The 12,397-nt window shown below is 45.1% G+C and overlaps 1 protein-coding gene and 1 long non-coding RNA gene across 12 annotated transcripts in view; both read right to left on the reverse strand.

Moving 5' to 3' along the window:
• Positions 1-10,663, reverse strand: part of LOC141584607 (uncharacterized) — a 46,701-nt gene extending 36,038 nt beyond the window's left edge. Inside the window, exon 1 of the long non-coding RNA XR_012517757.1 lies at positions 39-10,663. This is a non-coding gene — a long non-coding RNA (uncharacterized LOC141584607). The remainder of the gene's footprint in view (positions 1-38) is intronic.
• The window catches only part of FMNL2 (formin like 2), a 320,067-nt gene extending 308,816 nt beyond the window's left edge, over positions 1-11,251 (reverse strand). For all 11 annotated transcript variants that reach the window (XM_074399688.1, XM_074399687.1, XM_039469557.2 and 8 more), the window contains exon 1: positions 10,670-11,251. In XM_074399688.1, the coding sequence (XP_074255789.1) occupies positions 10,670-10,786 (117 nt within the window). In that variant the 5' untranslated portion in view covers positions 10,787-11,251. The remainder of the gene's footprint in view (positions 1-10,669) is intronic.
• Between the last annotated feature and the right edge of the window lie 1,146 nt (positions 11,252-12,397).

The following is a 12,397-nucleotide window of genomic DNA, read 5'->3' on the forward strand; positions in this document are numbered from 1 at the left end:
CTCAGAACTCTAGCCTGTTGCCCAGGCTGGCCTTGAACTCTAGGCGATCCTCCCATCTCAGCCTCCCGAAGCTCTGGGATTACAGATGTGAGCCACTACACTCAGCCAGAACTTCTGATAATTACTAGTGAAATAACAAAAGTATAGGTCAGGTGTAGTGGCTCTTGCCTGTAATCCCAGCACTTTGGGAGGCTGGGGTAGATGGATCACCTGAGGATGGGAGTTCACAACCAACCTGGCCAACATGGTGAAGTCTCATCTATACTAAAATACAAAAGTTAGCCAGGCGTGGTGGCGGGCGCCTGTAATCCCAGCTACTCTGAAGGCTGAGGCAGGAGAATTGCTTGAACCCAGGAGGTGGAGGTTATAGTGAGCCAAGATCATGCCACTGAATTCCAGCCTGGTGACAGGGCAAGACTCCATCTCAAAAAAAGTATAGGTGCCTAATGTTAAAGAATTATTTAATTAAATGAGAAGTGGGACCTGGTAAATTCATAAATGATCTGGAGGTTTCTAAACCAAACAATGCTTTCCAAAAAGCAGACCCTGAGAACCAAACCAAGCATTCTGCTATAAAAGGCCACTGGAGAGATTAAACACTGGGAAGGGGAAGGAAATGGCCTCTCCAGGTTCACATCTAGACGGCCGAATTAGTTGGCAGTAGAGTGACTTTGTGGTAAGGCCCAAGGAATCCAAGTTTATGGCATCCTGGGCCCAAGACATTTCGCTTCCTAGGTTCACCAGGCAGAACTCCTTGGGAATAACGAACTCTGATTAGTCAAGATACTCCACTGTCACCAAAGAGAAAATTTCCTTGGAAGAACAACAAAGCCCACCACATCAGGGAATGAAAGAGCCAGAACTGAACCTAACCTACAAAGCTATTCACCAATTCACCGCCTTTACATTTTAGGTTCCCTGGCTTTCACAAATAAGACACTTGGCAGAACTGAATTCACTGGGCAAACTGAGTGTTGCCATGGTGCAAATCTAATCATGACATATCCAACTTCTCCTGCTATTGGTTACCATAATGCTTCCTTCTATGGCAATAAAAAAGGAAGGTTATCTTTTTTATTCAATTTATTCAATGAGGGCAGATGAGACTATTTTCAATCTTTCTGCCATTGTGAAATTGTCATCTAATTTATCTTCCCCACCAAAATAAAACATCACAATTATCCTTCACTATTCCCATCTAAATCAGTAACTCTTGCCCTGCTCCCATTAAAGTTTTATCTAGGCATAAATCAACTACCTACACTTGCTTAAAAGACTGATTTATATTTCTAAATGAAAATGAAACAACTGCTACTATCCTCTCAGTTCCAGAAAACCACATATGCTATCTTCAAACCCCAAACCACAAATGCTAAAAATTATGAGTAAGAGGAATGTCTATTTGCTTATGTTATAACTGATGAAGAAATAACTAGAGTCTTGCATTGAGAACAATCAGCTCATTCTTGACCTAGCATCCTATTTATCTTTCTATTCTCAAGGCTAATTGCTTATATAAGCATGCCAATTTGCCTTGATTATAGGATTCTTAATAAATGAATGCTGTTTACATTTCACAAGTGTATTTGAATTTCACTACAGGAAGCCAAGCTCATCAAGTCTTTGTAAGTGGTAAAACCAGAGATCAAAGCAAAAGGCCTGCATTGAACCAACAAACAATTAGGCTGGAGAACAGAGGCCTGAGCAAAAATGCCACTGATTTATTGATTATTCTACTCCAGATGTATACCTCTGGGTCACTGTTCAATCTTAAACCACATATACAGAATTTTCTCACAAATTTTCATTATCATCTGGTGATCATTTCTTAAATAGTTAAATAAAGTCTCTCTACCATTCAACAGGTTTTGATCCCTTTCTTCTGTATTTTTTCATCTTGCTGCTTTTAGGTGAATCAAATACCTTTAGTTTTTTTCTTTTAACTCTTCACAACCTTCTCAACTTTGCCTAATCTCTCCAAATGTTTTTGTACTTCTTAAACACTCCCTTTTCTATTTAACTCACTATCTTGTTTTCCGCTGGTTTTAACTCTTATGCTTGGTCTTTGAAATAGGAAGAAAAAGGGGAAAAACACTGAGCACAGTAGCTGTCAACCTTGGCTGCACATTCAAACCTCCTAGGGAGCTTTTAAAAGTCCTGATGCCTAGGTCACATTCCAGACAAAGTTATCAGAATTTCTGGGAGTAGACCCAGGCATTTGAGGGTTTGGTTTGTTGTTGTTGTTGTTGTTGTTGTTGTTGTTGTTGTTGTTAAAAGATAGTCTTCCTCTGTTGCCCAGACTAGAGTGCAGTGGCGAGATCATGGCTCACTGCAACCTCAAATTTCTGCACTCAAGCAATCCTCCTGTCTCAGCTCCCAGATAAACTGGGATTACAGGCGTGCATCACCACACCTGGCTAATTGTTATCAGTAGTAGAGATGAGGTTTCACCATGTTGCCCCAGGCCAGTCTAGGACTCTTGACCTCAAGCAATCCTCCTGTCTTGGCCTCCAGAAGGGCTGGGATTACAGGCATGAGCCACTGCACGTGGCCCATTTGGACTTTTTGAGGCTCCCCAAGTGATGTCAATGCACAACCAAGTTTGAAAACCACTGCTTTAACTTATCAATACCCACCTTAAATAAGCTGTTCTGCCAAACTTCCATGAAGAGGGAAAAAAAAAAAGGAAAGGAAGTCAGGTTCCTAAGCAAACCCTCAATCAAGGCAGGATTTGAGACTGGTGAGATGTGTTATTGAAAAGCACCACCAGTCACATTTTAGCGTCCCTGCACTAGGCACATGATCAAAAATGTAAACTATTTAAGCTGGGCATGGTGGCTCATGCATGTAATCTCAGCACTTTGGGAGGCTGAGGCTGGTGGATCACTTGAGTCAGGAGTTCGAGACCAGCCTGGCCAACATGGTGAAACCCTGTCTCTCCTAAAAACTATTTGGGCGTGGTGGCGGGTGCCTGTAATTCCAGCTACTCAGGAGGCTGAGGCAGAAGGATCGCTTGAACCCAAGAGGCAGAAGTTGCAGTGAGATGAGATCTGTCACGCCAGCCTGGGTGACAGAAAGAGAATCCGTCTCAAAAAAAAAAATGTGAACTATTTGACATCATTCCCAAAACCAGGCCATGGGCACCTTCTATGCACAGAAGTCAGTCAAGTGAGATTACTTCTGGAGATAGCAGGGTCTAAATACCTCAAGGCTTTCAGCTTCTGTGGCAATGGATACAGGGGCTTACAAATGCATCAGAACTTCTGCAAAGAAAAAAGTGGACTGGATGGGCACAGTGGCTCATGCTTGTAATCCCAGAATTTTGGGAGGCTGAGGTGGGCAGATTGTGAGGTCAAGAGATCGAAATCATCTTGACCAACACGGTGAAACCCCATCTCTACTAAAAATAGAAAAAAAAAATTTAGCTGGGTACAGTGGCATGTGCCTGTAATCCCAGCTATTCGGGAAGCTGAGGCAAGGGAATCACTTGAACCAGGGAGTTGGAGGTTGCAGTGAGTAGAGATCATGCCACTGCACTCCAGCCTGGTGACAGAGCAAGACTCTGTCAAGGAAGGGAGGGAGGGTGGGCGGGAAGGAAGAGTGGACTAAGGTTGCATGTGAAATAAGAGTCACCTAAGTCAGTTACAGGCTACACAGGAACACTGAAGATCTTGGAATCACAGAAACTATAGGAAGTTTGTCCTAGAAACTATACAAAACTAGAAATTATAGAAAGTTTGTGATAAATGCCTACCAGTGAACACTGATGGTCATGTTTTTCTGTTTGTTTTTTAAGAGAGTGAAAAGAAAGTACACTTTTATCTGTCAACATCAAATACCATCATACCTGGTAAATAAGGGCTGAGTGTTGCCCAATTTCAGAATTCCAAGCCAGTCTGGTCCATATCCGCGGGACTTAGTTGAAATCACAGTTCAAGAGGTAGCTCTCCAACCTAACAGCTTTTCCCTAGACACTGCTTCCAAATTATATTCTATCAGTCGGAAACTGTCCTTGGTGTTATGTTGAAAGACAGGTTTCTGGAAAGGAGGGGAGGGGTCACTGGGGAGGAGGGAGGAAGACCACCCTGCAGTATGAACAGATGCAATTCTAATGGGAAGACAAGAAATGAGCTATCTCTGTCCCCAGTGTTCAAGTTGGTAAGAGCTAAGAAGGTACATGAAGCCTCTCCAAGGAACCATGACTCCAAAGCCTAGGGACATACTTCTTGTTATTTGCAGGGATGGGGGTGGCACTCCATAAAAAGCCACTCTACAAAATGAGCTCTCCCAACCAATCCTACAGCTTGTAACTCACATGCCCTCCTAAGCTCCTCTAGGCTATTCTTGCTCTTATAAGGATCCAATGCTTTGTTCCTAAAAGGATTCCAGTTACAGAGTCCTCTTGCAAAGGAGGGACAATCATCCACAACCAGTGCTTCCAGTATTAGCCACTTTTTTGACATCTATTACTTGCTTAAACCTGAGGGCTGCAGAGACCACTTTACCTTGTCCCTATTCCCCAAGATCTAAGTATGAAAAGAAAGAAGAGCACTGTTCAATAAGACCAAACCCTTCAGGTAGCAGTTCTCATAAAGTCAAGTGAATTTCCAGAACATCAGCCCATACTTATCTTTTTCTCCTTCGAGCCCAAGAAGAAGCTACCAGGAGATCTTCCCCCACTCTCAGGTGCTATAATTCTGTGTCTAGAACATGCAAGTGGCAGACTCACCTCAAAGCGGGTAACTTTCAAGCCAATAATGTCCTTCCTATAATCTTGAGGTGAAACGGCCTTCCAGTCCAGTGTTTTTCACACAGATATGTGAATAACTTTAATGGAGAATTCACCATTCATGTTCGACAACTCTCTAAATGTTAGAATATTTTTCCCAATGCTTATAAGACTTTCAGTCACTGACCCTGGGGAATTCTACTCTTTAGACCACACAGAACACCAGTACACACATTGCCAACTGAAAGCTCTTCAAAAGACCAAGTCAACTAATGGATCACAACATATTATGTTCTGGAAATGTTATGCTTTCAAGTGTTATGATTTCCATCACATCATGACTATACTAATGATTGTGCCAAACTTTATTCCTATTCATAAAGGAAAACCAAGGTCCAGAGGAAAGAGTTTAACTTGTTCAAGTTGGTACATCAAATGTGACTCTAGAAACAAGGTCTCCTGCCTCCCAGACCAATGTTAAATAAGAGGCCATAAGCAAACACACTTCTTATCACCTACAGATTTAAGGCCACGCATACCATCTCTCCCCAAATGTCATCATATTACACTGTTGCCAGTCTCTTGCTGGACCCAAACATTTGCATTTGATCAACTTCTATCCCTTCTATATTTTCACAGTTTTTACTGGTATTATGAGGGGAAAAAATGCATCCTGATAATGATACTCACAGCCCTAACCATATACTCCCACTTTGGAGAATAAAACAGCTCAGGGAGTTACTGCCTCGGGTGAAACTGTAATGGTTCAAAGTGACAACACTCTACCCCCACCCTCCACACTCTCTTTCCCTCACAACAGGAGAAAGAACATGAGAAAACAAATCAGCAGCATCTGATGGCCTTACTACACTAGCAGCCACCCATCTGCTTAACAGACTTCATGGCAAGCGCTCTCCTACGAAGTGGCTGAAAGGGAGCAACACCTTGCAGTGGGAAATAAACTTAAATGTTAAAACTTGACCCTCCTTTCCTTTTCACAGCTAATTACATTTGGAGTGTATGCCTGGCATTGACAGGTTGTCCATTCCTTCTGATTTGGAGAACAAACTTTTCAACCAAGGTATTTCAAATCTGCCTTGAAAAGAAAAACTGAAGAGAACATTTGTGGACCAGATCAATTTTTAACTCCGTGCCTGAAAACAGAAGAGCACAGTGAAGATGCCAAAAGGTTTGACATCTAAAGAAAAGAAACTTCAAATGCACCTCACTTCAGTCCCTTCTGAAAAATTTCTGCCAACTTTATCCAGTCTGAAATCTGCACTAACCAGATAGGAATTTTTGACTGTTAGTCCCAAGCCCTTTTTTCCTTTTCAGTTCTATGGCTAAAGCCACATAATATAAAGGCAAGGCCAGGGGGAGTAGGGAACAGATCCAAATCTCTGCTAAAAGACCAGATTGGTTATTTAATAACTGTATGATTTTAGGCAATTTAGGTAATCTTTTTTCTTTTTAGAGACATGGTCTCACTTTGTCACCCAAGCTGGAGTGCAATGGTATGAACATGGCTCACTTCAGCCCTGACCTCCAAGACTCAAATGATCCCCCATCTCAGCCTCTTGTGTAGCTGGGACTACAGGTACAAGCCACCACACCTGGCTAATTTTTTTTTCTTTTTTCATAGAGACAGAATCTCACTATTTTGCCCAGGCTGGTCTCAAATTCCTGAGCTCAAGTGATCGTCTTACCTCAGCCTCCCAAAGTGCTGGGATTATAGGTGTGAGCCACCATGCCCAGCCTACATAATCATTATTTATGCATCTATAATGTTTCTGATAGTGTTCGTTACTGTGAGGATTAAATGAGAACATGTAAGCAAAAGGCCTACTCATAGCAGATACCCAGAAAATGTTCCCACTCCTTCCTAAAGCAAAATGCCTACATTCAATCTCAGGGTAAGGGGGAAAAAATGAGAAGGAAATGGACTCAAATTAATCAGATACCAAAGCAGTTCCTGATACCAAATATAATACTGCCCTAAACCATTACTTCCTAATCTGTCTTTTTAAATCTGTTTGCAGTGCCGCCTGGCACCTGATACTGTATAAGACACAGCAGCTAGAACAGAAGACTTAAAACTGTCCTTTCCTCTGAGGCTCAAAGAAAGAATCCTTAGGATAGCTCTTCAACAAAGGCATCTAAGGGAGTGCCTTTTAAGTTGCAGACAGTGACTGCAAAGCCAAAAATGAGTGAATATCATGGAGGATCTAATGTAGAAAGATGTATTCTTGGACAAAGACCATCACTTGTTTGCCACATCCACCAAAGAACCACCTTATTATCATCAGCTTTACAAATAAAGGACATGGGAGTATTTGTGGGTGTGCATATGTAACTCAGGGATGTCCAATTTTTCAGCTTCCCTGGGCCACATTGGAAGAAGAATTGTCTTGGGCCACACATAAAATACACTAACACTAATAATAGTTAATGAGCTTTAAATAAAAAATTGTGAAAGAAATCTCATGTTTTAAGAAAGTTTACGAATTTGTGTTGGGCCTGTGCGGCCCACAGGCAGCAGCCTAACAAGGTTGATGTAACCCCCAAAATTAGACAATGGTTAATAAATACAATGGAAGGCCACATGGCTATTATAAATGTGGGGAACCCCAAAAAAACACAGGCTAATATTACCTATTAAACATATACATCTTGATCACCAGTGATCAATGAAAAACATATATATATATATATATATACACACACCTTTACATCCTAAAAGAACAAAGATTGAAGTACATGTCTGACTTCATGATTTACGAAACACTTCCATGTAAATTATACATACGTTAAGAGTATAACAGAAACCTTGTGCACACACACGCGCGTGCGCGCACACACACACACACACACACACAGGCTTATATATACATATCTAACCTTCTAGCTCTACCTGAAAGGTCAGTACAGGGAAGCAAATGGTTAAATGTATACACTAAGACAACAGTCTTTTCCCTTCAATGTAACTTTTATAACCATTACTATAATGATACTTAAGATACCTATCCTTAGGAGGATTAAACTCCTAAGACTGGGATCTAATTTTTGCTATTCATTACTTATGGGAAGTTCAGTAACTCATTTTTTCCTATTAAAAATATTACTTTTCAAAGTTTACCCCTCTACTGATCTTAATTCACGAGTCTCTTATTCTCTCATTTCCATTCATACTCACTAATGTTTTATATTCACACAATTTAACCCATATAAACTGATAGGGAGGGAGAGAGTCATTGATTAGGCTTATTCTCTCTTAAGGCTTTCCTAACAAGAAAGAATATAGACTTCCGTCATTTTTTTATTTACTTCTCCCTGAGGCCTTAAATATTCTAGAACTGGAGGTTGTGAAAAATTGTTTCCCTAGCTTGAAACAGTCTGTTAATCATTGATGTAAGCCATAATTACAATGAGGTGCTTGGACACTTTTCTGTACAGTATTACTATCTGGTTTTCCTCCCAAAACACCCATATGATCTTTTATTATACAAGAAAGTTGAACTGGTATCAATAATGCCAACACAATCCACTGTCCTCTACATACTTAAAAATCTGCCACCTAAAACTTGTCCTTAAGAACTGATTTCTTAAGCAACTCATGAAGAAAAGCGAAGTTGAGAGTGTCGCACGTACAACTCCAGAAAAAAACCAGTAAGAGAAATCACCAACACTGCATATTTCTATCAGCCTACAGAGATGATCTGGAAGGTTTCCTTTCAACTCCTCTCACAGTTTGTCAAAGAGCAAGTGGAGCTGACTTGGGAGAAGGAACACATCAATGGTCCAAGTGCATCCCTAGGAAGAGGGTTCCTGAGCTGATGTGGTCCCAAAAGCTTTGTCTCTATTCAAAAAAAGGTCAGCCTGGCATTGTTTTTGTTTCTTGTTGGGAGGTTTAGAATATTGTAAACAACTTTAAAAGGAGTTGCATCCAGTAACTCTGTGACACACAGTAGAGCAGAAGTAGCCACAACAGCACTGCCCCAATAAGCTTGGGATGTAAAATCATAAATGTCTACATACTATATTTGCAACTGCTAGCCTTAACAGGAACACAAATCCACCGCGTTAATGATGGGACATTATTTTTCTAAAGATTAATTCACACCATGTGTTATTAATCAGCAGGGTAACAGAAAGCTCAAGCAAAAAAAAAAAAAACGCTATCCTAGTCAAGCAGAACTTAATTGCATTATTGTTATTATTATGGCTGCTGCACTGGTTTCCCTGTGTCACTGGCTCCTCCACCACAAGTATTCAGACAGACAGACACACACACACACACACACACACACACACACACACACAGGACCACAGCATGGATGGAAAAACAAAAAAGCCAGAGCCAGGAGGTAAGAACCAGATGTATAGTAGGAAGAGGGTTTTGAAGAAAAACGTTTGTCTCTGGAAAAACAGTTTAAGTATGCACCCAGGCTGCCTTGAGAATTACGCCTAGGCCGTTTCATCTGAGTGTCCCATTTTGCACAACGGTGGGAGCAGCTGCGGGAGATCACAAGAAATGCAAAGCAACACAAGCAACCTCATCTATCTCCCCGACGGCCACACCAGAGTTTTCAGGTGGTGGGAGAGAGAGTTCAGGTCTCTCGAGGAGCACACAGCTCACCTGCCATCCAGAACATCATTTCCCATACCAAACCACCCGTTTTCAAGGCCTGAAGGCAGGCAATTTGAACTCCCGTCGGTGATCAAACCTCGGAAGACCGATTTTTGATCTAGAACTCGAGTCCTTCGCCAAAGTTGTAGTTTTCATGCCAAAAACAAAAAACAAAAAAACCCGCAGGCAGGCACAATCGCTGGCTGCCTGAATCACGAGTTTCCCTTGCTGCCTAGTCTTGTGGAGTTTAGAGGCAATCAACTAGGAAAAGAGAAGTGTCCAAGTGTGAGGAGCAGGAATGCGTCCAATCTCGCCCATGTCCCTCCCAACATCCCTTAGAAGAGGCTGGGACACTAAAACTGGAAGTCAGGGGACCAACTGCAGTCCAGATCCTGGCTGGGGCAAGCCGCCACACCCTCTGCAGCTCAGCTCAAGCCCCGGCTGGGAGGGGCCCAGACACAGTCCCAGCAGGAAAGGGAGAAAGGGGAGTTTTCAGAGTCCTGGGTTTGAGGAGGTGGAAGGCTGGGAGAAGCGGAATGCAGGAGGGAGCTGGGCACCCGGCTGAGTGTGCAAGGGGAGGGGAAGTGTCGCCCGTGCAGTCAGGACAGCTCGCAACACGTTCCCGCAAAACTGCATTTTTGTGGTTTAAGATTTAAGTCTAGAGGGAACACGCTGAGGTTCTCCCCGGCCTGGGTTTCAGACGCCCCTCCTCCTCGCCGAGGGCCGGGGCGCCGCACAGCTGCGGGGCTCCCCTTTCCCTTTCGGGGAAGCTCCCCTCTGCCAAGCCGCGACGTCCGCCCTCCAAGTTCGCCTCCGCTCACTACCCGGCACGGCGCCGGCGGCCGGCCACACGCGCCCCATCTGCCGGGAACCCAGCAAGTCCCGGGCTGGCCGCCCAAGGGATGGTCCGCAGGGGCTCGGGGTTTTTTGTTTTTTTAAAACACAAAAAGCCTAAACGACTCGCTGCCCCCTCCTCCCCAGCCCTCGCCACCTTCCCTTCACGCCTACGCCGCACCTCCCGGGCACACGCGCCGAGAGGTGCCTCTCCAGCCAGACAATGGGTTCAGGACTGGCAGAGCAGCCCGCCCGGAGCCCCCATCCCCATTCCATCCCAGGACCCGGGGAGGCAGAGCGCGGGGAGCTGGAGAGAAGGGCAGGGGTTGGGGGGGGGGCGACAGTGGGGAAGGTGCGAGCCTCCCCCTCGGGAAAAGAGGCTCTCTCCCGGCGAGGGGCGAAGGGGAGGGGCGGGGGTCAGCTGCGCCGCCCGGCCGGGGGCCCCGGGTCCCCGCGCCCGACCGCCGCCGCGCACTCACCAGCACGATGGCAAATCGTTCCTCCAGTTCACCTGGCTCAGGCATCGGCAGCTTCAAAGGCACGTTGTGCGCCCTGAAATCGGTCTGCTGCGAATCCATGCTCCCGGCGTTACCCATGTCGGCGGCGCGCCGGGGCCGGGGGCTGCTCCGGGCCCCTTGCGTGCGCGTAGGAAATCAGAACAGCTCCCTGCGGTCGGCTCCCGCCCGCAGGCGCGACCTGCCCAGCTCCCCGCCCTTCGCCGTACTCCGGCGGGTGTGCGGCGCGCACCGCTCCCTAGCAGCGCTCCAAGCTGAGCCGCCCCCCGGCCTCCCTCATGCTCCCCGCCGCCCCAGCGCGGCCCCGGCCTCTTTTCCTCTGGAGGGGTAGTCGGGGCGCTGGGCGCCTATGTGCATGGTGCTCCGCGGGTACACTGCCCCCTGCCACAGATCGCGGCCCGCGGCGCGTGGTCCCTCCTACTCGGCCTTCAGCCGGCCCCGGCCGCCGCTGACACTTCCAGCCCTCGCGGGCAACGGCTGCGCCTGCCTGGCTAACACCTCGGGCAGACAAATGCAGCTCCGCGCTCCCCTACACAATGCCCCCTCTCGCCTGGCCCCCGCCCCCAGCCCGGCTCCGCCCACTCGCCCCGCGGACTGCCGGGACGCGTAGTTTCTGCCCAAATGTCCGCGCACAGAAACCACGCCCGCTCTGGAGCGCCAGGCCGGGTTGGGACCATTTGCAGCAAGGGGATCCCTACATCTCTGGAGATGGCTTATGTCACTTTTGACCCCCCTCACCCCCAACAGCAAAATACCTACATCGTGTATACCATGTTGACACTTGGAATCCAATCAATGAATGAATGGATGCATGCCTTCTGATTAAAATTCAGAAAATCATTGCTGTTTTTAAAAATCTAGTTCAATAAGGAACTTCGAAAGCACTGGCAAAGTGGTTTCATAAACGGGGGAGAGGGGGTGGGTCCATGGGTGCTTGCTTATCGTTCTTTCTCCCATATATATGTTCTTTGGTGTGATTGAAACGTTTTATAAACAACTGTATAATTTATGGATATATATAGCCAGACCCTAGGAGCTGGATAAGGATTCAATTCAACTTAACGAAAAAAAAAAAAAAACCTGTCAAACACCTATTATATATGGGTTATTGTGTTCCTTGGTGGGAGAAAAAAAGAGACTTGCCCCTGTACTAGAATACTTGCCAATCTAGTGAAGGAGAAAATTTACACACCCATATTTCATGTGATTTGGATTTAGTGATAGAGTGTTTTGGGAGACTTTGGATGATTTTTTACTGCAGCGCTCTTACTTCTTCACAGCAGTCTTGAGCAAGGTGTCTTACAGAAAAGATTGCATCTGACTCTGTTCTCTGGGCTGTGTTTCAGACTATAACTACTCATTCTGAAACCTCGGAAATAGAAATAGCCTTGTAAGAGACTTTAGCCAACTGCTCATGTGAATATTAAGGGTATACATCTGGATGACTTGTGGCTGAACTTCTGCTGTTAGTACTTTCTTAGTTTAGAGCAGTGTTTCCAAATCCTAGAGGTGTATCAGATTCACTTGGGAAACTTTTTGCTAAAACTACACACACCTTGGGTTCTGTCTATTATCGGAATCTCCCTAAGCTGAGAGCCAGAGCCTAGGCAGGTGTAGTTTTAACAAGCTCCCAGGTGATTTTGATAAGCAGGTAAGGTTGTTATCATCCTTTTAGTAAATAGCAAATGCTTC

The sequence above is a fragment of the Saimiri boliviensis genome, chromosome 5 (genome assembly GCF_048565385.1).
Source record: "Saimiri boliviensis isolate mSaiBol1 chromosome 5, mSaiBol1.pri, whole genome shotgun sequence".
NCBI classification, from domain to species: Eukaryota; Metazoa; Chordata; class Mammalia; order Primates; family Cebidae; genus Saimiri; species Saimiri boliviensis.